At 45.9% G+C, this 25764-nt stretch overlaps 1 protein-coding gene across 1 annotated transcript in view; it reads right to left on the bottom strand.

The window, feature by feature from the left end:
* Positions 1–960: 960 nt before the first annotated feature.
* shbg (sex hormone-binding globulin) overlaps positions 961–25764 on the bottom strand; it is a 44902-nt gene continuing 20098 nt past the window's right edge. The window contains exons 4-8 of the mRNA XM_060938726.1: positions 19857–20018; positions 19612–19771; positions 18374–18507; positions 15847–16030; positions 961–1097 (exon numbers count right to left, since the gene is read on the bottom strand). Of these exons, the coding sequence (XP_060794709.1) occupies positions 961–1097; positions 15847–16030; positions 18374–18507; positions 19612–19771; positions 19857–20018 (777 nt within the window). The remainder of the gene's footprint in view (positions 1098–15846; positions 16031–18373; positions 18508–19611; positions 19772–19856; positions 20019–25764) is intronic.

Below are 25764 nucleotides of genomic sequence, written 5' to 3'. Positions count from 1 at the left end.
TGGAGCCTATCCCAGCTGACTACAGGCGAGAGGCGGAGTACACCCTGGACAAGTCGCCAGGTCATCACAGGGCTGACACATAGACACAGACAACCATTCACACTCACATTCACACCTACAGTCAATTTAGAGTCACCAGTTAACCTAACCTGCATGTCTTTGGACTGTGGGGGAAACCGGAGCACCCGGAGGAAACCCACGCGGACACGGGGAGAACATGCAAACTCCGCACAGAAAGGCCCTCGCCGGCCACGGGGATCGGACCCGGACCTTCTTGCTGTGAGGCGACAGTGCTTACCACTACACCACCGTGCCACCCATGATAAGATTAATTAATTTTAAATTTATTTTAGGTACAAAATCTAAACAACAGCATAATATAGATTTTATGATACTGTTGGCCAAATTTCAAACACATAGATCTTAAATTTGTAACACACACAAAAAAAATAAACCTTTAGACAAGCTGGGTAAAGTGGCATGTTTAATTATATTTTATTAGAAAACACAATAAAAAAGTCATGAATTATTTTTCAACCTTCCATGAACTGAATACAGTGTGAACACAAGGAAAGAAAGAACAAAACAACAAGGCAGGTGAACGTCCTGGGATGAACAGATCAGCACTGATACTGTAACATGACTATTACTGTTATTGTTAGCTGTAAGGTTATTTACTTCATTGACAGATGAAAAGTATCTGATACAAATAATCTCAAGAACTGAACTGTGAACTGATCTGTAAATCACAAGTCCAGGTTTTGGACATGGGGTGGCAAATGTGGGTCCATTTGGCACCATCTACTGTAATATAATACTGAAAAGATTTGGTCAAACTGTAATAATGATTTCAGTGAGTTTATTTGTTGGGAGGATGTGTGGCCACGCCCCTTTCTTTTTTCTTTTAAAAAAAACCCAATAAAACTATGTACTAATTATCCGTGAGTTGATTCACTGCTTCTATGGGACAACTGTGTGACGAGATAGACCTGTGCTTGAAGAGAGCCCGCGATCGAGATCGATGTCTTGTCCCTGAATGAGAATCTTTTCCAAACAGCCCTGCAGGTGGTGCACAGTCTTTGAGTCCTCACTCTCACCTGCAGCAGTGTTCACACGAGTGTCAAATCATACAAAACACCCACAAGCATATAATAAAGCACAGAGTCCGTTTAAAGATATTTTGGAGCAAAATTAAACAGTTATTCCACAAAACTGAGTCGTACATGAGCCGATGAGGCATGTAGCACCAAGTTGGCTATAATCCATGTACGACAAGATTGAGTGGAATAACTGTTTTATTCTATCCACATTCACTGGATTTTGAGAAACGGAGCATTTTTATTTTAATTTTTTGCAAATCGATAAATAAAAACTTTATACAAAACGTCCAACAAAATAATTTTTGCTTAGAATGTAAGCAAACCGGCGAAATGACAGTATCAATTTGTGAAAAATGTGATAATAATAATTCATGAAAAATAAAAAAAGATACATTTTTACCATCAAATACTTTCATTTCATGTTTTGATGTTTTTTTTTTTTTTTTGTATTTTGGGGGGTTTTGTTTTCAAATACAGTTTTGATTTCATCCTCAGTTGGTTCAGGAACACACTCCACCATTCTGTTTTACTGTACTCACAGTATATGAGCTGTTAGCCTCGTAGTAGAGTAGCCAATCAGAGCGCACGATTGCTCATATTCAGTGAATGTGGTGAGAATAATGATCGATATATTAAAGGATACAGAGTTTTAGACTTGTATAAGCATCATTTATCTTGCAGTATTAATGACTAAGCTTCCAAAAATCTTGACTTAAAGAAAATGATCCATAAATAAACTATAAAACGATTTACACATACAATAGGTGACATTTCTGATCTGAAAAATCAGAACATCAGGGGAAGCTATATAGATCTGATTTTCGGATTACAACATGATAATTTAAATCATCATCAATGCTGTTTTTCACTGGTTTCAAAACTAATGGCACCCCATGCTCGATATTTGTACGTTAAACTGACTTGTTTCCGTCAACAACCATCTGCGATTTGTGTGGCTCCCCTCTTTTTTCTTTTAAAGTATGACAATTTCTTATTTAAAATATTCTTTGGGGCACCAATAATTTTGCATATGATTTACTGTCTTCTAAAAGGAGTTCTTTTGATAATTATTTTTGTTATTTTTGATTGGAAGAGTTCATGATTGTGTGTAATGTAGACTAAAATAATAAAATAAAAATAAATATTTTTAGTTTTATACAAAGTATTTAAAAAACCCCATCTATTTATTTTAGACATTTTGATTAATTGATTGAACACCAAAATTACTTCATGTTTCTCAGAGACCAGAAAACGATTGAATTAGAAATAAAGTGATTTTTATTTATTCATTTTAATTAAGGGTGTAAATAGTTCTGGAGTTGAAGCTTTAAGATTAAATGACACTGGTACAGTGTCTTGCAAAGTATTCATCCCCCTTGGTTTTTGTCTTATTTTGTCACATTACAGGCTGGAATTAAAATGGATTGTTGGAGGGTTAGCACCATTTGATTTACACAACATGCCTACAGCTTTAAAGGTGCACAGTGTTGTTTTATTGTGACACAAACAACAATTAAGATGAAAAAAATGAAATCTGAGTGTGCATAGGTATTCACCCCCTTTCGTATGAAACCCCTAAATAAGAGCTGCTCCAACCAATTCACTTCATAAGTCACATAATTAGTTGATTAAGATCCACCTGTGTGCAATCGAAGTGTCACATGATCTGTCATATGATGTCTGTATAAATCACCCTGTTCTGGAAGGACCCTGACTCTGCAACACTACTAAGCAAGCAACATGAAAACCAAGGAGCCTCCAAACAGGTCAGAGACAAAGTTGTGGAGAAGTATAGATCAGGGTTGGGTTATAAAAAATATCCCAAACTTTGAATATCCCATGGAGCACCATTAAATGGGTGGCATGATGGTGTAGTGGTTAGCACTGTCGCCTCACAGCAAGAGGTTCTGGGTTTGAACCCAGCGGCCGATGAGAGCCTTTCTGTGTGGAGTATGCATGTTCTCCCCATGTCTGCGTGGGTTTCCTCTCACAGTCCAAAGATATGCAGGTTAAGTTAATTGGTGGCTATAAATTGACCATGAGTGTGAATGGCTGTTTGTGCCAGCCCTGCGATGACCTGGCGACTTGTGCAGGGTGCACCCTGAGTCTCGCCCATGGTCAGCTGGGATAGGCTCCAGCTTGCCCTCTGCGACCCTGCATGGGATAAGCGGTTACAGATAAAACAAACAAACAAACAAGCACCATTAAATCCATTATAGCAAAATGGAAAGAATATGGCACCAGAGAAGGCTGCCCATTAAAACTCACAGACCGGGCAAGGAGGGCATTAATCAGAGATGCAACAAAGACACCAATCAAATTTCGTAATGTTTATAAAATACTACTATTGACCTTTAAAGTACTGAATGGTCTTGCGCCACAGTACCTGAGTGAACTTCTGGTCCTTTATGACCCGCCATGTCTACTTAGATCAAAAGGTGCAGGCTATCTGCTGGTACCTCATACTGTATAGTGAAGGCTACATCAGGGGGCAGAGCCTTTTCTTACAAAGCCCCACAGTTATGGAACAGCCTTCCAAGTAGTGTTCGGGATTCAGACACAGTCTCAGTGGTTAAGTCTAGGCTGAAAACATATCTGTTTAGTCAAGCCTTTTATTAATAGTGTTTATGAGGTAAAGGAGTAGATCTGAAGGGTCCTCAGACATAGAGTGTTTTGGTAAACTGGGATGTATGGATGCTGTCAATCCCCATTCACTTGCTCACTCGAGTTTGTTGACTGTGTAGTGGCTGCTGCTTTATGCCCCAGGGCTCCCTCATGTCTGTGTTACCTTCTGGCTCTCCTCTTTTAGTTATGCTGTCGTAGTCAGTTGCCAGAGTCCCTGCTTGCCCTCAGCACAAAATTTACACTGTTCTTACTCATCAGGTGACATTGGGCATACCTAACAACCTGTGTTTTCTCTCTCTTTCTCTCCCCTCCCCCACCCACATCTGTCCCTCTGAGTTACATGTCAACCCTGAGATCGATATGCTGACCTCTTCTGCTCCTTGGACCTGCGTGATCCATCCTGATGCCCTACGTCTGGCTGTAGTCTCATCACATTGCTCCTGTGGAGGATGGACCCATACGGACAGATGAAAGTCACACTTGGAAGATGTTCTGGACACTTACAGTAATGCTTTTATGGCTGAAGACTACAGTTGACTTGCTAACTTTAGGACTGCAGTTGTCATGAATGGTTTTGCACTTAAGTTTCCATCAATGAAGAGTTTATAACTTCAGCAAAACAGACTTCATGTTAAAACTGTTAAAATGTTATAATCACATTGTTATCACCCAAATGAGGATGGGTTCCCTTTTGAGTCTGGCTCCTCTCGAGGTTTCTTCTTCATGTCATCTGAGGGAGTTTTTCCTTGCTGCTGTCGCCACAGGCTTGCTCATTGGGGATAGATTAGTGATAAAATAGCTCATATTCAGTGGCATAGCCAGGATTTTTTACATGGGGTGGCCAAAGGGGGGCCAAGGATATACAAGGGTTTTATCGCATCGCTCCTGTGGAGGACGGCCCCATGAGGACAGTTGAGGGTTACACCTGGAGGATGCTCTGGACTCTTACAGTAATGCTTTTATGGCTGAGGACTACAGTTGACTTGCTAACTTTAGGACTGCAGTTGTCATGAACAGTTTTGCACTCAAGTTTCCATCAATGAAGAGTTACAACATCAACGAACCTGTCTTCATGTTAAAACTGTTAATGCTATAGTCATGCTGTCTGTTGTTGCCCAAATGAGGATGGGTTCCCTTTTGAGTCTGGTTCCTCTCGAGGTTTCTTCCTCATGTCGTCTGAGGGAGTTTTTCCTTGCCACCGTCGCCACAGGCTTGCTCATTGGGGATAGATTAGGGACAAAATTAGCTCATGTTTTAAGTCGTTCAAATTCTATAAAGCTGCTTTGCGACAATTTTTATTGTTAAAAGCGCTATACAAATAAACTTCACTTGACTTGACAAGGGGTGGCCATGCTGTGACTAAATAAGGGGGTGGGTCCTCCCCCGGGAAATTTTGAATTAGCTAGATTTGATTTCCTGTATTCTGATGGATCTGGTGGCATATCTGGTGCCTAACTCATGAACAAAACCCATGTGAGCCAAGAGGTCAGAAATTAATGTATTAATTTATTTATGTAACATGAAGCATCTGCAAAACAAAGAAACCATCCAACTCGTTTACTCCAGTTAAGCATCAGGATTTTAACGATCACTACTAAAATGCAAAAGTAAAAACTAAAAGATCACCTGTCCCAGGCACCTGGGAAGTAGTAAGGATATTAGTCAGGCTTGAATAAAGAGTGCTTTGCTCAGGAAAAGGAAAATACTTGTATACTTAACTCATACATACAACATACGTAAACACTTACAACATGTTGTGATATTGTCCATTGTAAGTACTGTACAAACTAAATGTGTTGAGTTACAAAGTGTGTGTGTGTGTGTGTGTGTGTGTGTGTGTGTGTGTGTGTGAGTGTGAGTGAGTGAAAGTGTTACACTGATGTAACACATGACATAGGTGAGGTGTAGTGCATGAGTGGTGTGTGTGTGAGAGAGAGGGGGAAAGTATGTGCACTGCATGTAGATATAGATGAGCTGTAGTATAAAATTGTGTGTGTGTGTGTGTGTGTGTGTGTGTGTGTTGAGAGTGCATGAGTTGTATCTTATAGTGAGTGAGAGAAAGACATAGTGTGTGTCAAGAGAGTGAAGTATGTGTTCATATGAGAGAGAGAGAGAGAGAGAGAGAGAGTTAAGACAGTGCATGAGTGTTACATTTAAATATAAAAATTTAGTGCATGAGTTGTGTGTCTGTGTTGAGAGTGTATGAATGTTACATGTAAATATAGAAATGTAGTGCACAAATTGTGTGCGTGTGAGAGTGAGATAGACAGTGTGGTAAGAGAGTGCATAAGTGTTGTGTATGAATGAGTGTGTTACATGTAAATATAGAAATGTGGTGCATGAGAGGGGTAGGGGGAGAGTGTGTGTGTGAGAGAGGGGTAGGGGGAGAGTGTGTGTGTGAGAGAGAGGGGTAGGGGGAGAGTGTGTGTTGAGAGAGAGGGGTAGGGGGAGAGTGTGTGAGAGAGAGGGGTAGGGGGAGAGTGTGTGAGAGAGAGGGGTAGGGGGAGAGTGTGTGAGAGAGAGGGGTAGGGGGAGAGTGTGTGTGAGAGAGGGGTAGGGGGAGAGTGTGTGTGAGAGAGAGGGGTAGGGGGAGAGTGTGCGTGAGAGAGAGGGGGGTAGGGGGAGAGTGTGCGTGAGAGAGGGGTAGGGGGAGAGTGTGTGAGAGAGAGGGGTAGGGGGAGAGTGTGTGAGAGAGAGGGGTAGGGGGAGAGTGTGTGAGAGAGAGGGGTAGGGGGAGAGTGTGTGTGTGAGAGAGAGGGGTAGGGGGAGAGTGTGTGTGAGAGAGAGGGGTAGGGGGAGAGTGTGTGAGAGAGAGGGGTAGGGGGAGAGTGTGTGAGAGAGAGGGGTAGGGGGAGAGTGTGTGAGAGAGAGGGGTAGGGGGAGAGTGTGTGAGAGAGAGGGGTAGGGGGAGAGTGTGTGTGTGAGAGAGAGGGGTAGGGGGAGAGTGTGCGTGAGAGAGAGGGGGGTAGGGGAAGAGTGTGTATGAGAGAGAGGGGTAGGGGAAGAGTGTGTGTGTGAGAGAGAGGGGTAGGGGGAGAGTGTGTGTGTGAGAGAGAGGGGTAGGGGGAGAGTGTGTGTGTGTGAGAGAGAGGGGTAGGGGGAGAGTGTGTGTGTGTGAGAGAGAGGGGTAGGGGGAGAGTGTGTGTGTGTGAGAGAGAGGGGTAGGGGGAGAGTGTGTGTGAGAGAGAGAGGGGTAGGGGGAGAGTGTGTGTGAGAGAGAGAGGGGTAGGGGGAGAGTGTGCGTGAGAGAGAGAGGGGTAGGGGGAGAGTGTGCGTGAGAGAGAGAGGGGTAAGGGGAGAGTGTGTGTGAGAGAGAGAGGGGTAGGGGGAGAGTGTGTGTGAGAGAGAGGGGTAGGGGGAGAGTGTGTGTGAGAGAGAGAGGGGTAGGGGGAGAGTGTGTGTGTGAGAGAGAGGGGTAGGGGGAGAGTGTGTGTGTGAGAGAGAGGGGTAGGGGGAGAGTGTGTGTGTGTGAGAGAGAGGGGTAAGGGGAGAGTGTGTGTGAGAGAGAGAGGGGTAGGGGAGAGTGTGTGTGAGAGAGAGGGGTAGGGGGAGAGTGTGTGTGAGAGACAGAGGGGTAGGGGGAGAGTGTGTGTGTGAGAGAGAGGGGTAGGGGGAGAGTGTGTGTGAGAGAGAGAGGGGTAGGGGGAGAGTGTGTGTGTGAGAGAGAGGGGTAGGGGGAGAGTGTGTGTGTGAGAGAGAGGGGTAGGGGGAGAGTGTGTGTGTGAGAGAGAGGGGTAGGGGGAGAGTGTGTGTGTGAGAGAGAGGGGTAGGGGGAGAGTGTGTGAGAGAGAGGGGTAGGGGGAGAGTGTGTGTGAGAGAGAGGGGTAGGGGGAGAGTGTGCGTGAGAGAGAGGGGGGTAGGGGAAGAGTGTGTATGAGAGAGAGGGGTAGGGGGAGAGTGTGTGTGTGAGAGAGAGGGGTAGGGGGAGAGTGTGCGTGAGAGAGAGGGGGGTAGGGGAAGAGTGTGTATGAGAGAGAGGGGTAGGGGAAGAGTGTGTGTGTGAGAGAGAGGGGTAGGGGGAGAGTGTGTGTGTGAGAGAGAGGGGTAGGGGGAGAGTGTGTGTGTGTGAGAGAGAGGGGTAGGGGGAGAGTGTGTGTGTGTGAGAGAGAGGGGTAGGGGGAGAGTGTGTGTGAGAGAGAGAGGGGTAGGGGGAGAGTGTGTGTGAGAGAGAGAGGGGTAGGGGGAGAGTGTGCGTGAGAGAGAGAGGGGTAGGGGGAGAGTGTGCGTGAGAGAGAGAGGGGTAAGGGGAGAGTGTGTGTGAGAGAGAGAGGGGTAGGGGGAGAGTGTGTGTGAGAGAGAGGGGTAGGGGGAGAGTGTGTGTGAGAGAGAGAGGGGTAGGGGGAGAGTGTGTGTGTGAGAGAGAGGGGTAGGGGGAGAGTGTGTGTGTGAGAGAGAGGGGTAGGGGGAGAGTGTGTGTGTGTGAGAGAGAGGGGTAAGGGGAGAGTGTGTGTGAGAGAGAGAGGGGTAGGGGAGAGTGTGTGTGAGAGAGAGGGGTAGGGGGAGAGTGTGTGTGAGAGACAGAGGGGTAGGGGGAGAGTGTGTGTGTGAGAGAGAGGGGTAGGGGGAGAGTGTGTGTGAGAGAGAGAGGGGTAGGGGGAGAGTGTGTGTGTGAGAGAGAGGGGTAGGGGGAGAGTGTGTGTGTGAGAGAGAGGGGTAGGGGGAGAGTGTGTGTGTGAGAGAGAGGGGTAGGGGGAGAGTGTGTGTGTGAGAGAGAGGGGTAGGGGGAGAGTGTGTGAGAGAGAGGGGTAGGGGGAGAGTGTGTGTGTGAGAGAGAGGGGTAGGGGGAGAGTGTGTGTGAGAGAGAGGGGTAGGGGGAGAGTGTGTGTGTGAGAGAGAGGGGTAGGGGGAGAGTGTGTGTGAGAGAGAGGGGTAGGGGGAGAGTGTGTGTGAGAGAGAGAGGGGTAGGGGGAGAGTGTGTGTGTGAGAGAGAGGGGTAGGGGGAGAGTGTGTGTGTGAGAGAGAGGGGTAGGGGGAGAGTGTGTGAGAGAGAGGGGTAGGGGGAGAGTGTGTGAGAGAGAGGGGTAGGGGGAGAGTGTGTGAGAGAGAGGGGTAGGGGGAGAGTGTGTGTGAGAGAGAGGGGTAGGGGGAGAGTGTGCGTGAGAGAGAGGGGGGTAGGGGAAGAGTGTGTATGAGAGAGAGGGGTAGGGGGAGAGTGTGTGTGTGAGAGAGAGGGGTAGGGGAAGAGTGTGTGTGTGAGAGAGAGGGGTAGGGGGAGAGTGTGTGTGTGAGAGAGAGGGGTAGGGGGAGAGTGTGTGTGTGTGAGAGAGAGGGGTAGGGGGAGAGTGTGTGTGTGTGAGAGAGAGGGGTAGGGGGAGAGTGTGTGTGAGAGAGAGAGGGGTAGGGGGAGAGTGTGTGTGAGAGAGAGAGGGGTAGGGGGAGAGTGTGCGTGAGAGAGAGAGGGGTAGGGGGAGAGTGTGCGTGAGAGAGAGAGGGGTAAGGGGAGAGTGTGCGTGAGAGAGAGAGGGGTAGGGGGAGAGTGTGTGTGAGAGAGAGGGGTAGGGGGAGAGTGTGTGTGAGAGAGAGAGGGGTAGGGGGAGAGTGTGTGTGTGAGAGAGAGGGGTAGGGGAAGAGTGTGTGTGTGTGAGAGAGAGGGGTAGGGGGAGAGTGTGTGTGAGAGAGAGAGGGGTAGGGGGAGAGTGTGTGTGAGAGAGAGAGGGGTAGGGGGAGAGTGTGTGTGTGTGAGAGAGGGGTAGGGGGAGAGTGTGTGTGTGAGAGAGAGGGGTAGCGGGAGAGTGTATGTGTGAGAGAGAGGTAGGGGGAGAGCGTGTGTGTGTGTGTGTGTGTGTGTGAGAGAGAGGGGTAGGGGGAGAGTGTGTGTGTGAGAGAGAGGGGTAGGGGGAGAGTGTGTGTGTGAGAGAGGGGTAGGGGGAGAGTGTGTGTGTGAGAGAGAGGGGTGGGGGAGAGTGTGTGTGTGAGAGAGAGGGGTAGGGGGAGAGTGTGTGTGTGAGAGAGGGGTAGGGGGAGAGTGTGTGTGTGAGAGAGAGGGGTGGGGGAGAGTGTGTGTGTGAGAGAGAGGGGTAGGGGGAGAGTGTGTGTGTGAGAGAGAGGGGTAGGGGGAGAGTGTGTGTGTGAGAGAGAGGGGTAGGGGGAGAGTGTGTGTGTGAGAGAGAGGGGTAGGGGGAGAGTGTGTGTGTTGAGAGAGAGGGGTAGGGGGAGAGTGTGTGTGTGTGAGAGAGAGGGGTAGGGGGAGAGTGTGTGTGAGAGAGAGAGGGGTAGGGGGAGAGTGTGTGAGAGAGAGAGCGGTAGGGGGAGAGTGTGTGTGAGAGAGAGAGGGGTAGGGGGAGAGTGTGTGTTGAGAGAATGCATGAGTGTTGTGTATGTATGAGTGTGACAATTAATAATCAATGTGTACTTCCACAAGTAACACACAACATCTCTATATTTTCATGTAACAGACAAACATTAACTTTAAAAGTTGTATTCTGCAGTTAGAGTGAGCAAAGTGATTCACAGACAGCTTACTTGCCGACGTAATTTTCTCTTTTGAGTCGTACAATCGAAAACCACCGACGTTCTGCTTTCTATCTATCTATGTGTGCACACAGCACAAATCCCACTGTAGCTGGATATCTCTAAAGACGCATATTTATCTATACGGTTGCATTTACATGTGTGGCAGCGGGGGCGTGGTCAAGCACTGGTCTGTGACAGGAGGGCGGAGTCAGGGAAGGTAAGTGGCAGAATCACTTCACCTGAGAGCAATTAACCTGTGTTTGTGTCTTCCCAGTGACCGCGCCCTATATGAGGAGGGAGAGCGAGAGCAGAGGGAAGCTCTCCCTGGAACCAGACGCCGAGTGTGTGTGTGTGTCTGTAACAGTAACTCTTAGTGGTTAGACTGAAAAGTTTGGCAATAAAACCGAGGTGCAAACCTGATCTCTGTCCTGCCGTCCTCTGTGCTCCACCCACACCTAGGGAAAGCTACAGTGGTGCTGAAACCTGGAACATGGAGCAATGGAAGTGGGCGCGGTGGTTCGGATCCCCGACGCGCCAGAGGCCGCCCTCGATCGGGCCGGAGCGTATCGCATACCAGTGAGTATCCAAGGGGCTACATATCAGGTGTTGGTGGATTCTGGTTGTAATCAGACCTCAATTCGCCAAAGCCTGGTGCAAAACGAGGCATTGGGGGGAGCACAAGGGGTGAAGGTGTTGTGTGTGCACGGGGATGTTCACCGCTACCCTTTGGTGTCGGTCCACATTATTTTCAGAGGGGAAAAAATTTATAGTGAAGGCGGCGGTTAATCCTCGCCTTACCCACTCTTTAATTTTGGGGACTGATTGGCCGGGATTTCGGGGTTTAATGACGCGCCTAGTAGAGAGTGGGTCCTGCCAGTTGACGGGGGGGGGTCCCGGGGTCGTTTTGGTGGGAGCAGCTGTCGCAGAGCCGTCTACGTCATCTCCGCGTCAGGGTGAGGCGCCACCGGCTCCTCCTCTCTCTATCGGGGAATCCCTCGCGGATTTCCCATTAGAGCAGTCGCGAGACGAGACTCTGCGGCATGCGTTTGACCAAGTGAGAGTAATCGATGGTCAAACGCTCCCGCCGAACGCCACCCCGTCCTTCCCCTACTTCGCGATTATGAAGGATAGGTTATACCGAGTGACGCAGGACACTCAAACTAAAGAGCGAGTCACGCAGCTTTTGATTCCAAAGAGCCGCCGGGAATTGGTATTCCAGGTGGCTCACTTTAATCCCATGGCTGGACACTTAGGGCAAGATAAAACACTAGCCCGAATAATGGCCCGATTCTATTGGCCGGGGATTCGCGGCGATGTCCGTAGGTGGTGTACGGCATGCCGCGAATGCCAGTTAGTAAATCCAGCGGCCATTCCAAAAGCTCCATTGCGCCCTCTACCGTTAATCGAGACCCCGTTTGAAAGAATTGGGATGGATCTCGTCGGGCCATTAGATCGGTCAGCACGAGGGTACCGCTTTATATTAGTTCTAGTGGACTATGCAACGCGATACCCGGAAGCAGTGCCTCTGCGCAATATCTCAGCACGCAGTATTGCAGAGGCACTCTTCCGCGTCATCTCCCAAGTTGGAATCCCGAAAGAGATTCTGACTGATCAAGGCACTACGTTTATGTCACAAACACTACGTGAACTGTATGGGTTATTGGGGATTAAGCCAATCTGCACCAGTGTATATCACCCACAAACGGACGGTTTAGTGGAATGGTTCAACCGCACCCTCAAAAATATCATTAAGAAATTCGTAAGTGAGGACGCACGTAATTGGGATAAGTGGCTCGAACCCTTGCTGTTCTCAGTGCGAGAGGTCCCCCAAGCCTCCACGGGGTTCTCCCCGTTCGAATTATTATATGGGCGTAAGCCGCGCGGCATCCTGGACGTGCTGCGGGAAAATTGGGAGGAGGGACCTTCACAAAGTAAGAATGAAATTCAGTACGTTATGGACCTGCGCGCAAAACTCCACATGCTCACCCACCTAACTCAGGAGAATTTGCGGCAGGCCCAGGAACGGCAAGCCCGCCTGTACAACAAGGGTACGCACCTTAGAGAGTTCACACCGGGAGATAAAGTATTCGTACTCTTGCCCACGTCGAGCTCCAAATTAATCGCCAAGTGGCAAGGACCCTTTGAGGTCACACGGCGAGTCGGGGACGTCGACTATGAGGTGAGGCGAACAGACGGGGGGGGGGGGGGGCGCTACAGATTTACCACCTCAATCTGCTCAAACTCTGGAATGAGGAGGTCCCCGTGGCGTTGGTGTCGGTAGTTCCGGAGAAGGCGGAGCTGGGGCCGGAGGTTCAAAAATGGAATTTGGCATCACATACCTCTCCAGTCCCCTGTGGAGACCACCTCTCCCCGACCCAACTCACAGAGGTCGCCCAGTTGCAGGCCGAGTTTTCGGATGTGTTCTCGCCCCTGCCCGGTCGCACTAACCTCATAGAACACCACATAGAGACACCCCCGGGGGTGGTAGTGCGTAGCCGCCCTTATAGACTACCCGAACACAAAAAAAAAGGTGGTTCGGGAAGAACTTCAGGCCATGCTCGAAATGGGCATCGTCGAGGAGTCCCACAGCGACTGGAGCAGCCCGGTGGTCTTGGTTCCCAAGGCCGACGGCTCGGTCCGGTTCTGTGTGGACTATAGAAAAGTCAACGTGGTGTCTAAATTCGATGCGTACCCAATGCCTCGTATTGATGAGCTGCTCGATCGACTAGGCACGGCTCGCTTCTACTCGACACTGGATTTAACGAAGGGATATTGGCAGATCCCCTTGACTCCATTATCCCGGGAGAAAATGGCCTTTTCCACACTGTTCGGCTTACACCAGTTCGTCACACTTCCGTTTGGGCTGTTTGGGGTGCCCGCTACGTTTCAGCGGCTGATGGACCGGGTCCTCCGGCCCCACGCCACCTATGTGGCCGCCTACCTGGACGACATTATCGTTTATAGTAACGACTGGCAGCGGCATCTGCAACACCTGAGGGCCGTCCTTAGGTCGCTGAGACGGGCGGGACTCACTGCCAACCCAAAGAAGTGTGCGATTGGGCGGGTGGAAGTACGGTATCTGGGCTTCCACTTGGGCAACGGGCAGGTGCGTCCCCAAATTAATAAGACAGCAGCGGCCTGCCCGAGGCCCAAGACCAAAAAGGGGGTGAGACAGTTCCTGGGGCTGGCTGGCTACTATCGTAGGTTTATACCTAATTATTTGGACGTCACCAGCCCGCTGACTGACCTCACTAAAAAGGGGGCGCCAGATCCGGTCCAGTGGACGGAGCAGTGCCAGCGGGCTTTCTCGGAGGTAAAGGCTGCACTGTGTGGGGGGCCACTTTTACACTCCCCTGACTTCTCTCTCCCTTTTATGTTACAGACGGATGCGTCGGACAGAGGGCTGGGGGCCGTTTTGTCCCAGCAGGTGGAGGGGGAGGATCGCCCGGTCCTATACATCAGCCGGAAGCTGTCAGTGCGTGAGGGGCGCTACAGCACGATTGAGAAGGAGTGCCTGGCGATCAAATGGGCAGTCCTCGCCCTCCGGTACTACCTGCTGGGGCGCCCTTTCACCCTCTGTTCGGACCACGCGCCCCTCCAGTGGCTCCACCGCATGAAAGATGCCAACGCGCGGATCACCCGTTGGTATCTGGCGCTCCAACCCTTTAATTTCAAGGTGGTCCACAGGCCGGGGGCGCAGATGGTCGTGGCGGACTTCCTCTCCCGTCAAGGGGGGGGAGTCGGCTGCAGGCCGGACGGCTGCCCGGCCTGAGTCGGGCGGTGGGGGTATGTGGCAGCGGGGGCGTGGTCAAGCACCGGTCTGTGACAGGAGGGCGGAGTCAGGGAAGGTAAGTGGCAGAATCACTTCACCTGAGAGCAATTAACCTGTGTTTGTGTGTCTTCCCAGTGACCACGCCCTATATGAGGAGGGAGAGCGAGAGCAGAGGGAAGCTCTCCCTGGAACCAGACGCCGAGTGTGTGTGTGTGTCTGTAACAGTAACTCTTAGTGGTTAGACTGAAAAGTTTGGCAATAAAACCGAGGTGCAAACCTGATCTCTGTCCTGCCGTCCTCTGTGCTCCACCCACACCTAGGGAAAGCTACAACATGTAAACGAAGGTTTCAGTCACTGAAAACGGATACTTTCGAAAACCCCGGGCAAAGTGGAGATTTCTGGAAACTCTGAATTGTCTGAGGACAGAATTGTAACTGTATGTCTACAAAGTGAGAAAACTTGAAGAGAGTATAAGAGATGAATAACTTACATCCCAAATTAATCGCACGTTCTCGTAGGTTGTTGTGTTGTCGGACTAGAGCATGACTATCTGATACCACTTGCTGCTTCAACGCGCGAAATCTTTATGTGCTGCGGTAATATGCATCCCTGCAGAAACCAAATAGGCGGAGCAAAAATCCAGCGGGCGGAACTAACATTTCGTGGGACATATCGGTTTTATAAATGTTATTGTCTGGGCCTGGGGTGGCCAGGGCGGGGCCAAGGCGTGCCCTGCGGTGGCCACGCCCCCCCGGCTACCCCTTAGCTCCACCCCTGCTCATGTTTAAAGACATTAACATTCTGTAAAGCTGCTTTGCGACAATATATATAGTTAAAAGCACTATAAAAATAAACTTGATTTGACTTGACTTGACCAAAGATTACACTGAAGGAGCTGTAAAGATCCACAGTGGAGATGGGAGTATCTGTCTATCGGACCACTTTAAGCTGTACAATCCACAGAGTGGGGCTTTGTGGAAGAGTGGCCAGAAAAAAGCCATTGCTTAAGAAAACACATTTGGACTTTGCCCAACAGCATGTGGGGACAAACACACGGAAGAAGATTCTTTGGCAAGATCACTAAAATTGATCTTTTTGGCGATCATGGGAAATGCCATGTGTGGTGCAAACCCAACACCCTGAGAACACCATTCCTACAGTGAAGCATGGTGGTGGCAGCATCATGCTGTGGGGATGGTTTTCATCTGCAGGGACAGGAAAGCTGGTCAGGACTGAAGGAAAGATGGATGGCACTAAATACAGGGCAATTCTGGAGGAAAACATATTTGAATCATCCAGATGTTTGAGACTGGGACGAAGGTTCACATTCCAGCAGGACAATGACCCTAAACATACTGCTAAAGCTACACTGGAGTGGTTTAAAGGGAAACATTTAAATGTCTTGGAATGGTCTAATCAAAGCCCAGACCTCAATCCAATTGAGAATCTGTGGTATAACTTGAAGATTGCTGTATACCAATGAAACCCATCTAACCTGAAGGAGTTGGAGCAGTTTTGCCTTGAGGAATGGGCAAAAATCCTAGTGGCTAAATGTGCTAAGCGAATAGAGGCATACCTCAAGAGATTTGCAGCTGTAATTGCAGCAAAGGGTGGCTCAACAAAGTATTGACTTGGGGGGTGGGTGGGGGTGAATACCTATGCACACTCCAGATTTCTGTTTTTGCATCTTAATTATTGCTTGTGTCACAATAAAAAAACAATTTGCACCTTTAAAGTGGTAGGCATGTTGTGTAAATCAAATGGTGCTAACCCCCCAAAATCCATTTCAATTCCAGCTTGTAATGAATGGAGATGAATACTTTTGCAAGACGCTGTATATTATACAAATGTAAATTCCTGTAAAACGCGATGATTATTGTGATCAGTAGCTTTACCTGGCACTCCGCCAAATGCTAAGCTCATCCCCTCCGTCCACCTCGAGAGGAAGTCAATGCTTTCATTCTCCAGCTCTGTTTCTCCATTTAACACCAGCGAATGTTTCAGTAAGGTCAGAGTCAGCTTGGAGGAGTCAGCAGTGTTGCTCGAACCGGATTCTTCCTCCAGCTCCACAGTGAAACCCTGCAATACAGCAAACCAGTTTTATTCTTTCCTCACATGCAACTTCCATCCATTATCTGTAGCCACTTATCTTGCACAGGGTTGCTGTTAGGACTGGGACTGTTTTGGCCTCTAGAGGCCGCTGTTATTTCCTGTTTTTTGTCTATGTTTGTTTTAGCCTCTAGAGGTCGCCACTGTGTCCTGTGTTGGTGTCGATTGCCTGTTTTCATTAGTGTCACCTGTTTCCAATTTATTTTGTGTATTTATACCCCCTGAGTTCACTCCTCTTGTCACGGAGTCTTTGTGCTGTTATGTTTAGCTCCAGTTACCTCTGTTCTGTGTTCCTTGCCGTTGTCTCTTTGGTTTTGCACTTTGCTTTTCTTTTTGGACTTTTTGGACTTTGTGTTTACTGTTTTTTGATCTTCTGAGCGTTGGTATTTTGCCTTTTCTTTTCTAGTTTTTTGCTTTTGTATTTAACTTTGACCTTTTGGATATTTTATTTTTCCCTTCATCTTGAGTGTTTTTTGGATTATATTTTTGTTTGGACTGTAAATATTGTAAATAAACTTTTTGATACTTTTCTACTTCCGCCTCACGCCTCTGCACTTGAGTCATCCCCCTGGTGGCCTAGTGGGGGTTTGCTGGATTATCACACCAACGAACCAGGTTCAAATCCCAGTAAAACCCTAACAGTTGCAAGGCAGGCTGGAGCCTATCCCAACTGACTATGTGCAAGAGGCGGGGTACACCCTGGACAAGTCACCAGGTAAAGCAGGGCTGACACATAGAGACAAACAACCATTCACGCCTATGGTCAATTTAAAGCCGCCAGTTAGCCTAACCTACATGTCTTTGGACTGTGGGGGAAACCCAAGCACCCAGAGGAAACCCATGCAAACTCCACACAGAAAGGCCCTTGTCAGCTGCTGGGCTCGAACCCAGGACCTTCTTGCTGTGAGGCGACAGCGCTAACCACTATGCCACCAATATGCAATTTATTTTTTAAAAATTTCTTCAAAAAATGGTCTTATTTTCCTGAAGTGCAACTTATTCAGTCGACTGTGAATCTTTTAAATCTTTTAATAAATGGCAAGACACTCTATAAAGAAAGCCAATTATTTATGTATATTTATTAAAAAAAACCTACATTGCATTACTTTATAGCAATGTGTAGTAAATTATGAATGCCATTATGAATTTGGATATTTGAACAGTATTTAACGTTAGGTTAACAGTTAGGTTAACGTGGGGCACCCTTGGGCTGAAGTGCCCTTGAGCAAGGTACTTAACCCCTGACTGCTCCCCGGGTGCTCTTGTGTGGCTGCCCACTGCTCTGCGTGTGTGTGCATGTGTTCACTGCTTCAGATGGGTTAAATGCAGGGGATGAATTTCACTGTGCTTGAAGTGTGCATGTGACAAATAAAGGTTTCTTCTCTTCTTCTCAGTATTTAATCCTAGAATAAAGAACCAACAATAGTCCAACACAGTCCAAAAATAAATAAGTTATACACAGAATGAGTCAAATAACTGCAGCAATGAAACAGAAGTGAGTAAAATAACTAAATTAGTAAAGAGATAATTTCATTACAGCACAGGGTTGTTCACTTATATGACCAAAAGTCTGTGGACACCTGACCATCATAATCCTATGTCCTTGTTGAACATCATCCCATTCCAGATTTATTCCCCCCACGTGTTTGCTGTTACTCTTCTCTTCTGGGAAGGCTTTCCACTAGATTTTGGGGTGTGGCTGTAGGGATTTGTGTTCATTTAGTTCAGCTACAAGAGCATTTGTGAGATCAGGTACAGAAGAGGCTTCAGTTCCAATTCATCCCAGAGGTGTTCAGTGGGGTTGAGTTCAGTCAGGGCGCCATGCAGGACACTCGAGTTCTTCCACTCCAACCTTAACACCTTTACACACCATGACTTCATGGAGCTCTTGTGCTTTGTGCACAGGGGCATTGTCATGCTGGAACAGGTTTGGGTCTCTTAGTTCCAGTGAAGGGAAATTGTAAAGCTACAGTGTACAAAGAGCTTCTATGCAGTTCAGGGGTGAACATACTTTTGCCCATATAGTGTGAGACAGTGATGAACATGGAGAGACTATCAACTGGACATACTGGGCTCTGGCTAATAGAGGGCGGTTTATTATATATATATATATATAAGTGAATTTGCACACAACACACACCACACACGTGCCAATGGATGTAAATTTATAGAGATAGTAGTGTTGCAGGGAGGGGCTCCCTGCTTCAATTCCTGCCTAATCCATCCCTGGGGATGAAGAATCTCTTGTATCTCTTCAGCTTTTAATTTACATTTTACTAAAAGTTATACGATTATCATTCAGTGCCTTCATACCCTGCTCTCCTTCCCCTTAACCCCAGGTAGAATGTACTGGAAATCAAGGCTCTGGAGACTCAGCAGTGTCCCACGCCAAGATCCGTACACCTCAATCGTGACTCCTCGCTCTTCTGTCTCCACTCCAGGAAGATCTGCAGCAATACAGAAGATAATTATTGTAAACAATAAAGCTCTCTAACAGTCAGGAGTCAAAGTGTTTTTGAAATCCAATGTGTAATTTGGTGTATATATATATATATATATATATATATATATATATATATATATATATATATATATATATATATATGAATGTTTCAAAATTATATCAGCATCTCTCTTTCTGAATGTGATCTACTGTTTAATTATTTTTTAATAACATACACATATTATTTTAATAACTGCCCCCAAACTCTCTACATTGTGATTGATTGTTTCATTTAATCCTCATTTTAACTTCATATTTATCTGCAAGAAGCGCTAAAAGGAGCCAAGTGAGTTTAATGGATGTCTTAGAAGTTTCAATAAAAAGTTAAGAAAAAGAAAAAGTAAATAATAATAATAATAATAATAATAATAATTATTATTATTATTATTATTATTATTATTATTATTATTATTATTATAATACAATGATTAAATAATGTTTCATAGTTTATTTGAACTTAAGTATCTTCTAAAGTAAAAAAAAAATTAGATTTTATGAATTGAATCTCCAGTCAAAATAAGAATTTTTTAAATATTACTTTTGCAAAAAAAAAAAGACTGCAAAATAATGCTCATAAAAAATTTCTTAAACTTTTTGGAACCTGAACAACTTTTCATGTAAATTCCCTTTGATTAAAATCAAATAAAATTAAAATTAATCTATATTTTTGAAATAAAAAACCTGAATAATTAATACATTTTTATTTTATATTTATATATATTTATAAATTGTCTACCAAAATGTAATCTTTCCCACCAATAAATGCTTTCTTGAACAAGAAAAAAAAATATTATACATAATATCCTCAGTTTTACATTATTTAAAAAAAAAATCTCATTGCTTCTATATAATACACTTCAGATCCCGGCCACACTAGGCATTTTGGATTGATGACGTGTCCGTCACGACATTCAGATGTATTACTTACTTTGACCTCCTTTTGTTTCTTTATTTCTCTGCTTTGTGTCACACTTTTAATCACTTTGATCTGTATTTTAAATGCATGAAAGGTTCGGTATAAATAAGGACAGTGGCATTATACACCCACCTGATGTATTAAACAGAATTAATCCACTTCCAGGAAAGTAGCTGCCTTTCTTTATCTCTGGAAAGCAAGTCGAAGGTTTCCAGCTCGGCTCTGTGTCCCAGGGAGTGCTCAGGTTCAGCCAATTTCCCGCTCGTATACATCCATCCATCTCAGGATTAAACTGAGAGAGCATGAGCGAGGGATGAGCTCACAGAAGTGCAAACATAACACCATAATAACAAATAGACGAGAATAAATTGACTGACAGGATGCAGGAGCCTCTTCTGATCCACCAGCATCCCTCCAAGAGCCAGACGTATTTTCCCCGTCAGTAGGTCATCTGTCTGATCCGACTCCATTCCCACCAGCAGCTCCACCTTATTGTTGATTTCCACAATCACGTACTTCTGCTCGCTGCGCAACTCCAACTGATAACATGAAGGCAAAAACAATGCAACACACAACAGACATTTTACAGAATATTTTGTTTCGTACAGTCAACACAGTTGAGTCATGGGAGAGTTTAAAATAGAAAACATTAGGTCTAGTTTTACTAGCCCTGTTATGCACCTCTCTCCGTCATGAATACATAAACACTTTTAATCACTTTGAACCTGTCACGTTGGTTTCTTTAAGATACACACTCACTGGCCACCTTAACAGGAACTTGTTGTTGATTCTCAGATTCCTGTTCTTGGCTGCAGGAGTGGAATCCTGTTCTTCTGCTGTTGCATGCTGAGATGCTTTGCTGCTCACCACAGTTATTAAGAGTGATTATATGAGTTGCTATATCCTTCCTGGCAGCTCAAACCAATCTGGCCATTTTCCTCTGACCTCCCTTATCAACAAGGCCTTTGTTTCCACCCACAGAACTGTCACTCACTCACTCACTCACTCACTCACTCAATGTTTTTTGCTTTTCGCACCATTCTGTGTCAACTCTAGAGACTGTTGTGTGTGAAGACCCCAGAAGATCAGCAGTTTCTGAAATACTCAAACCAGTCCATCTGGCTCAAACCAACACCCATGCCACAGTGAAAGTCACACTTTGAGATCACAAGTTTTCCCATTCTGATGTTTGAACACTGTGAACATTAACTGAAGCTCTTGATTTGTATCTGCATGATTTGATGCATTGTGCTGCTGTCAAGGGATTGACTAATTAAAGAACTGCATCAAACAGTAGGTGGATGTAGGGTTGCTCCTAATAAAGTGGTTGGTCAGTGTAGTCTCCCATATGAAATCTACCACATCCCCCTTGCTGTAATCCCCTCAATGTTTTAAAGAAACATTCGATGTCCTGCAGCATAGTGTTTAATCCATTATAAATTCCTTTACTGGTTACTGCCAAAGTTCCTCAATGTTTCAAACATGATATCATCCAATCTCTTTTCAAAAGACAACAAGTAGATTATAGGGATTACACTAACTTCTGACCTATCTCAAAACCATCATTAATCTCCAAAATTTTGGAAGAAGTTATATATTCCCAGCTAGTCCCATTCCTGAATACAAATAACATATTTAAAGTCTTTCAGTCAGTTTTCAGGACATTTCACAGCACCAACTCTGCACTTTTAAAGGTCACAAATGATTTACTGTAGTGTTATTGTACTTGAGTCCGGTCTCAAGACTCCTTTTGGAAGATTTCGGTCTCATCTCGGAATCAACTGCATTTTTACTCGGTCTTGTCTCAGTCTCAGACATAGAGGACTCGGGATTTTATTTCAAGACTGGTCAAGACCACAACTGTGAGGATTTCACTAAATTGCCTGTGCATTGTCTGATTTACTTGTTCACATTGTTACTATGATTGGATGTAAAATTTCCTGCTTCCAATGAAACCAATAACGTAACTCATTGCTAATTTGAAAATTTTTTTCCTGTTAATGGCTGTCACCCCTTCTCCACCCTCTTTCACACACATTGATCTGGTCTTGGTTTTGATTCGGTCTCGCCTTGCCTTGATCTTAACTTAATCTCAACCTCTCAAAGTCTTGGTCTTGTCTTGGTCTCGATACACTTTGGTCTTGGTCTTGACTTGATATCAACCCCTCAAAGTCTTGGTCTTGATACACTTTGGTCTTGGTCTTGATTTGATCTCCACCCCTCAAAGTCTTGGTCTTGTCTTAGTCTCGATACACTTTGGTCTTGGTCACAACTTGATCTCAACCCCTCAAAGTCTTGGTCTCAATACACTTTGGTCTTGGTCATGACTTGATCTCAGTTTAGGTGGTCTTGACTACAATACTAATTTACATCAAGTCATGACCAAGACCAAGTGCTTGCTTCTAACTTTGGTAACTGTGCCATATTAATTCTGTTAGACCTCAGAACAGCTTTCAACATTGTAGATTATGATGTGCTGATCGCACCATTGAAACATTATGTTGGTATTCAAGGTGCAGTATTAGAGTGATTTGTCTCTGACCTCAAAGAATGAACCTTTTCAATTAATATAAGTGCATTATTTTCCTCTGTGGCTACTATTAAATATGGATTACCCCACGGGTGTATTTTGGGGCCTGTGCTTTTCTCAATATATTTTCTCTCTCTAGGAGATATCATTCAGAAGCACAACATTGACTTTCACTGTTATGCCGATGACACTCAAATATCTGTCACTGCAGCTTAATGATCCAGATTCCTTGAACAGGCTTTGCGATTGCCTGAACTACATCAAAAGTTGGATGTCAAATAACTTCCTACAACTATCCATCCATCCATCCATCATCTGTAGCCACTTATCCTACAGAGTCACAGGCAAGCTGGAGTCTATCCCAGCTAACTACGGGTGAGAGGCGGGGTACACCCTGGACAAGTCGCCAGGTCATCACAGGGCTGACATATAGAGACAAACAGCCATTCACACCTATGGTCAATTTCATTCATTCATTCATTCATTATCTCTAGCTGCTTTATCCTTCTACAGGGTCGCAGGCAAACTGGAGCCTATCCCAGCTGACTACGGGCGAAAGGCGGGGTACACCCTGGACAAGTCGCCAGGTCATCACAGGGCTGACACATAGACACAGACAACCATTCACACTCACATTCACACCTACGGTCAATTTAGAGCCCCCAGTTAACCTAACCTGCATGTCTTTGGACTGTGGGGGAAACCGGAGCACCCGGAGGAAACCCACGCGGACACGGGGAGAACATGCAAACTCCGCACAGAAAGGCCCTCATCAGCTGCTGGGCTCGAACCCAGGACCTTCTTGCTGTGAGGCGACAGCGCTAACCACTACACCACCGTGCCGCCCACGGTCAATTTGAAGACACCAATTAGCTTAACCTGCATGTCTTTGGACTGTAGGGGAAACCAGAGGACCTGGAGGAAACCCACACAGATACAGGGAGAACATGCAAACTCCACACAGAAAGGCCCTCGTCAGCTGCTGGGCTTGAACCCAGGACCTTCTTGTTGTGAGGCGACAGTGCTAACGGCTACACCACCATGCTGTCCCCTTGCTGCAACTAAATGACAGGAAATCTGAAATGATTTTATTTGGTCCCCTAAATTGACAAAAAGTATCATAGGAAGCCTGAGTTTCCTGTCTCCATATGTTAAACCTTATGCCAAAAATCTTGGTGCCAAACAAATGAACACTGTTGTTAGGGGTAGCTTCTTCCAACTTAGGACAATTTCAAAATTCAGCCATACCTCTCTCCCCAGGACAGGGTAAAACTTATTCATGCTTTTATTTCATCTTACTTGATTATACTAATTTATCTGCCAATCTGCCCAGGTAAACTCTCTTTCAGCATTTACATCCACCTGTCACCTGCATTACTGATGCCAGGAAAAAAGAAATTGAATAAAATATTTCCAACAAACAAATGCATCACAGACGGTTTCTTGCCATTATTTTTGTTTTCATAATTTTTTATTTGTTATCTTGCCACTATACCCTTCTTCTTTCAGCTGTTAAGGGTCACCATAGCAGATCATCCAGATCCACATATTTGATTTAGCATCCATCCATTATCTGTAGCCGCTTATCCTGTACAGGGTTGCAGGCAAACTGGAGCGTATCCTAGCTGACTATGGGCAAGAGGCAGGATACACCCTGGACAAGTTGCCAAGTCATAGCAGGGCTGACACATAGAGACAAACAACCATTCACACCTATGGTCAATTTAGAGCCACCAATTAGCCTAACCTGCTTTGGACTGTGGGGGAAACCGGAGCACCCGGAGGAAACCCACACAGACACGGGGAGAACATGCAAACTCCACACAGAAAGGCCCTCGTCGGCCACTGGGCTCAAACCCAGAACCTTCTTGCTGTGAGGTGACAGTGCTAACCACTACACCATAGTGGTTTTTATAGGTTTTTACACCAGATGCCCTTCCATTCCCAATCTATCCAGGTTTGGGAGCACTAAGTATGCACTGGCTTGTGCAACCCCAGTGGCTGGGTACTGTTACCTAATTTGAATGTCTTTTGAATAGTGGAGGAGGAAACCAGAGCACCCGGAGGAAAGGCCCCCATTGGCCATGAGGTTTGAACCCAGAACCTTCTTGCTGTGAGGCGACAGTGCTAACCACTGTACTACCGCGCTGGCCCCTTGTGTGTTAAAAATCTCTTATTTTCCACCAACTCTCATCCATCCTACAACAAAGTCCAAAAAACTTTCCTCTTTTTTTCTTGTTTGAAAGTTCAGGTACTCATGTTTGTTAACTTGATTTGTATCTGCAATTTCATCCATGGCTGTGGTTCAGGAGCACATAATTGGCCCTTATTTCTTGGTGAAAGGATGAATTTCTTCTCTTGCCAATAACAGGCTTCTTTTAAATCATGTCCAGTCCTTTTAGTACTGTGCAAAAACAGTAAAAATTGAAGCAAAGTCAATGTTTGATGCAAGACGACCCTTTGCTTACAAAAAAATACTCGTCTCAGTTACAATGTGTAGAGTTTTATCAGGAAATGAGTTGTACGTTTGACTGAGCATCTTACAGAACCAGACATAGTTCTTCTGGACACTTTGACTATCACGCGTGCTTCTTAATTTTGCCGCAAAACCCAGTAGCCTTCATTATAATCATGATATTAATCTGCTACTTTCTTTACTGAAAAACATTTTTTCTGTAACATTCCATTTTGTGCTGGAAAACTAATGTTTGGAATTGTAAATTTTTTTTTTTGCACTGACTCGATAAGTGAAGATAATCAAAGAAATAAATTAAAAATCTATTACAAAGTTAGTACTAAGAAATAGGTTGTCTAAGATGTTTACAATACTGTATGTGGAGGGGCAGCACTGAGGTGTAGTGGTTAGCACTGTCAGCTCACAGCAAGAAGGTTCTGGGTTTGAGCCCAGTGGCCGACGAGAGCCTTTTTGTGTGGAGTTTGCATGTTCTCCCTGTGTCTGCGTGGGTTTCCTCCAGGTGCTCTGGTTTCCCCCACAGTCCAAAAACATGCAGGTTAGGTTAATTGGTGGCTCTAAATTGACCATAGGTGTGACTGTGAGTGTGAATGGTTGTTTGTCTCTATGTGTCAGCCCTGCGATGACCTGGCGACTTGTCCAGGGTGTACCCTGCCTCTCGCCCATAGTCAGCTGGAATAGGCTCCAGCTTATCTGCAACCCTGAACAGGATAAGTTACGGATAATGGATGGATGGATGTGGAGGAAGGAAATTAGTGTCACTTTCTATGAGCAGTAGTGTGAAAAAAATCCAGTGGCTTGGGGAATGCATGTCTGAACCGTCACACTCTGAAGATGGTGTGCATTGGACAGAGTTAGCCAGTAGGTGGAAACTAAAATGGGAAGAAAATGCATATTGAGCTTCATTCTTCAAGAAGAAAATCACATCTACAGTTGTTTTGTTTCTAAATTTTCATTGCAACAGTTAAACTGTTAATTTTAGGATTTGTAGTTTAGCAATTGACGATTTTACAAATGGGCGAGAGGCGGGGTACACCCTGGACAAGTTGCCAGATCATTGCAGGGCTGATACAAAGAGACAAACAACCATTCACACTCATGGTCAATTTAGAGTCACCAATTAGCCTAACCTGCATGTCTTTGGACTGAGGGGGAAACCGGAGCACCCGGAGGAAACCCATGCAGACATGGGGAGAACATGCAAACTCCACACAGAAAGGCCCCCATCAGCCACTGGGCTCGAACCCAGGACCTTCTAGCTGTGAGGTGACAGTGCTAACCA

Source organism: Neoarius graeffei, chromosome 14 (assembly GCF_027579695.1).
Source record: "Neoarius graeffei isolate fNeoGra1 chromosome 14, fNeoGra1.pri, whole genome shotgun sequence".
Taxonomy (NCBI): Eukaryota; Metazoa; Chordata; class Actinopteri; order Siluriformes; family Ariidae; genus Neoarius; species Neoarius graeffei.
This window is presented reverse-complemented; position numbering and strand designations above follow the sequence as displayed.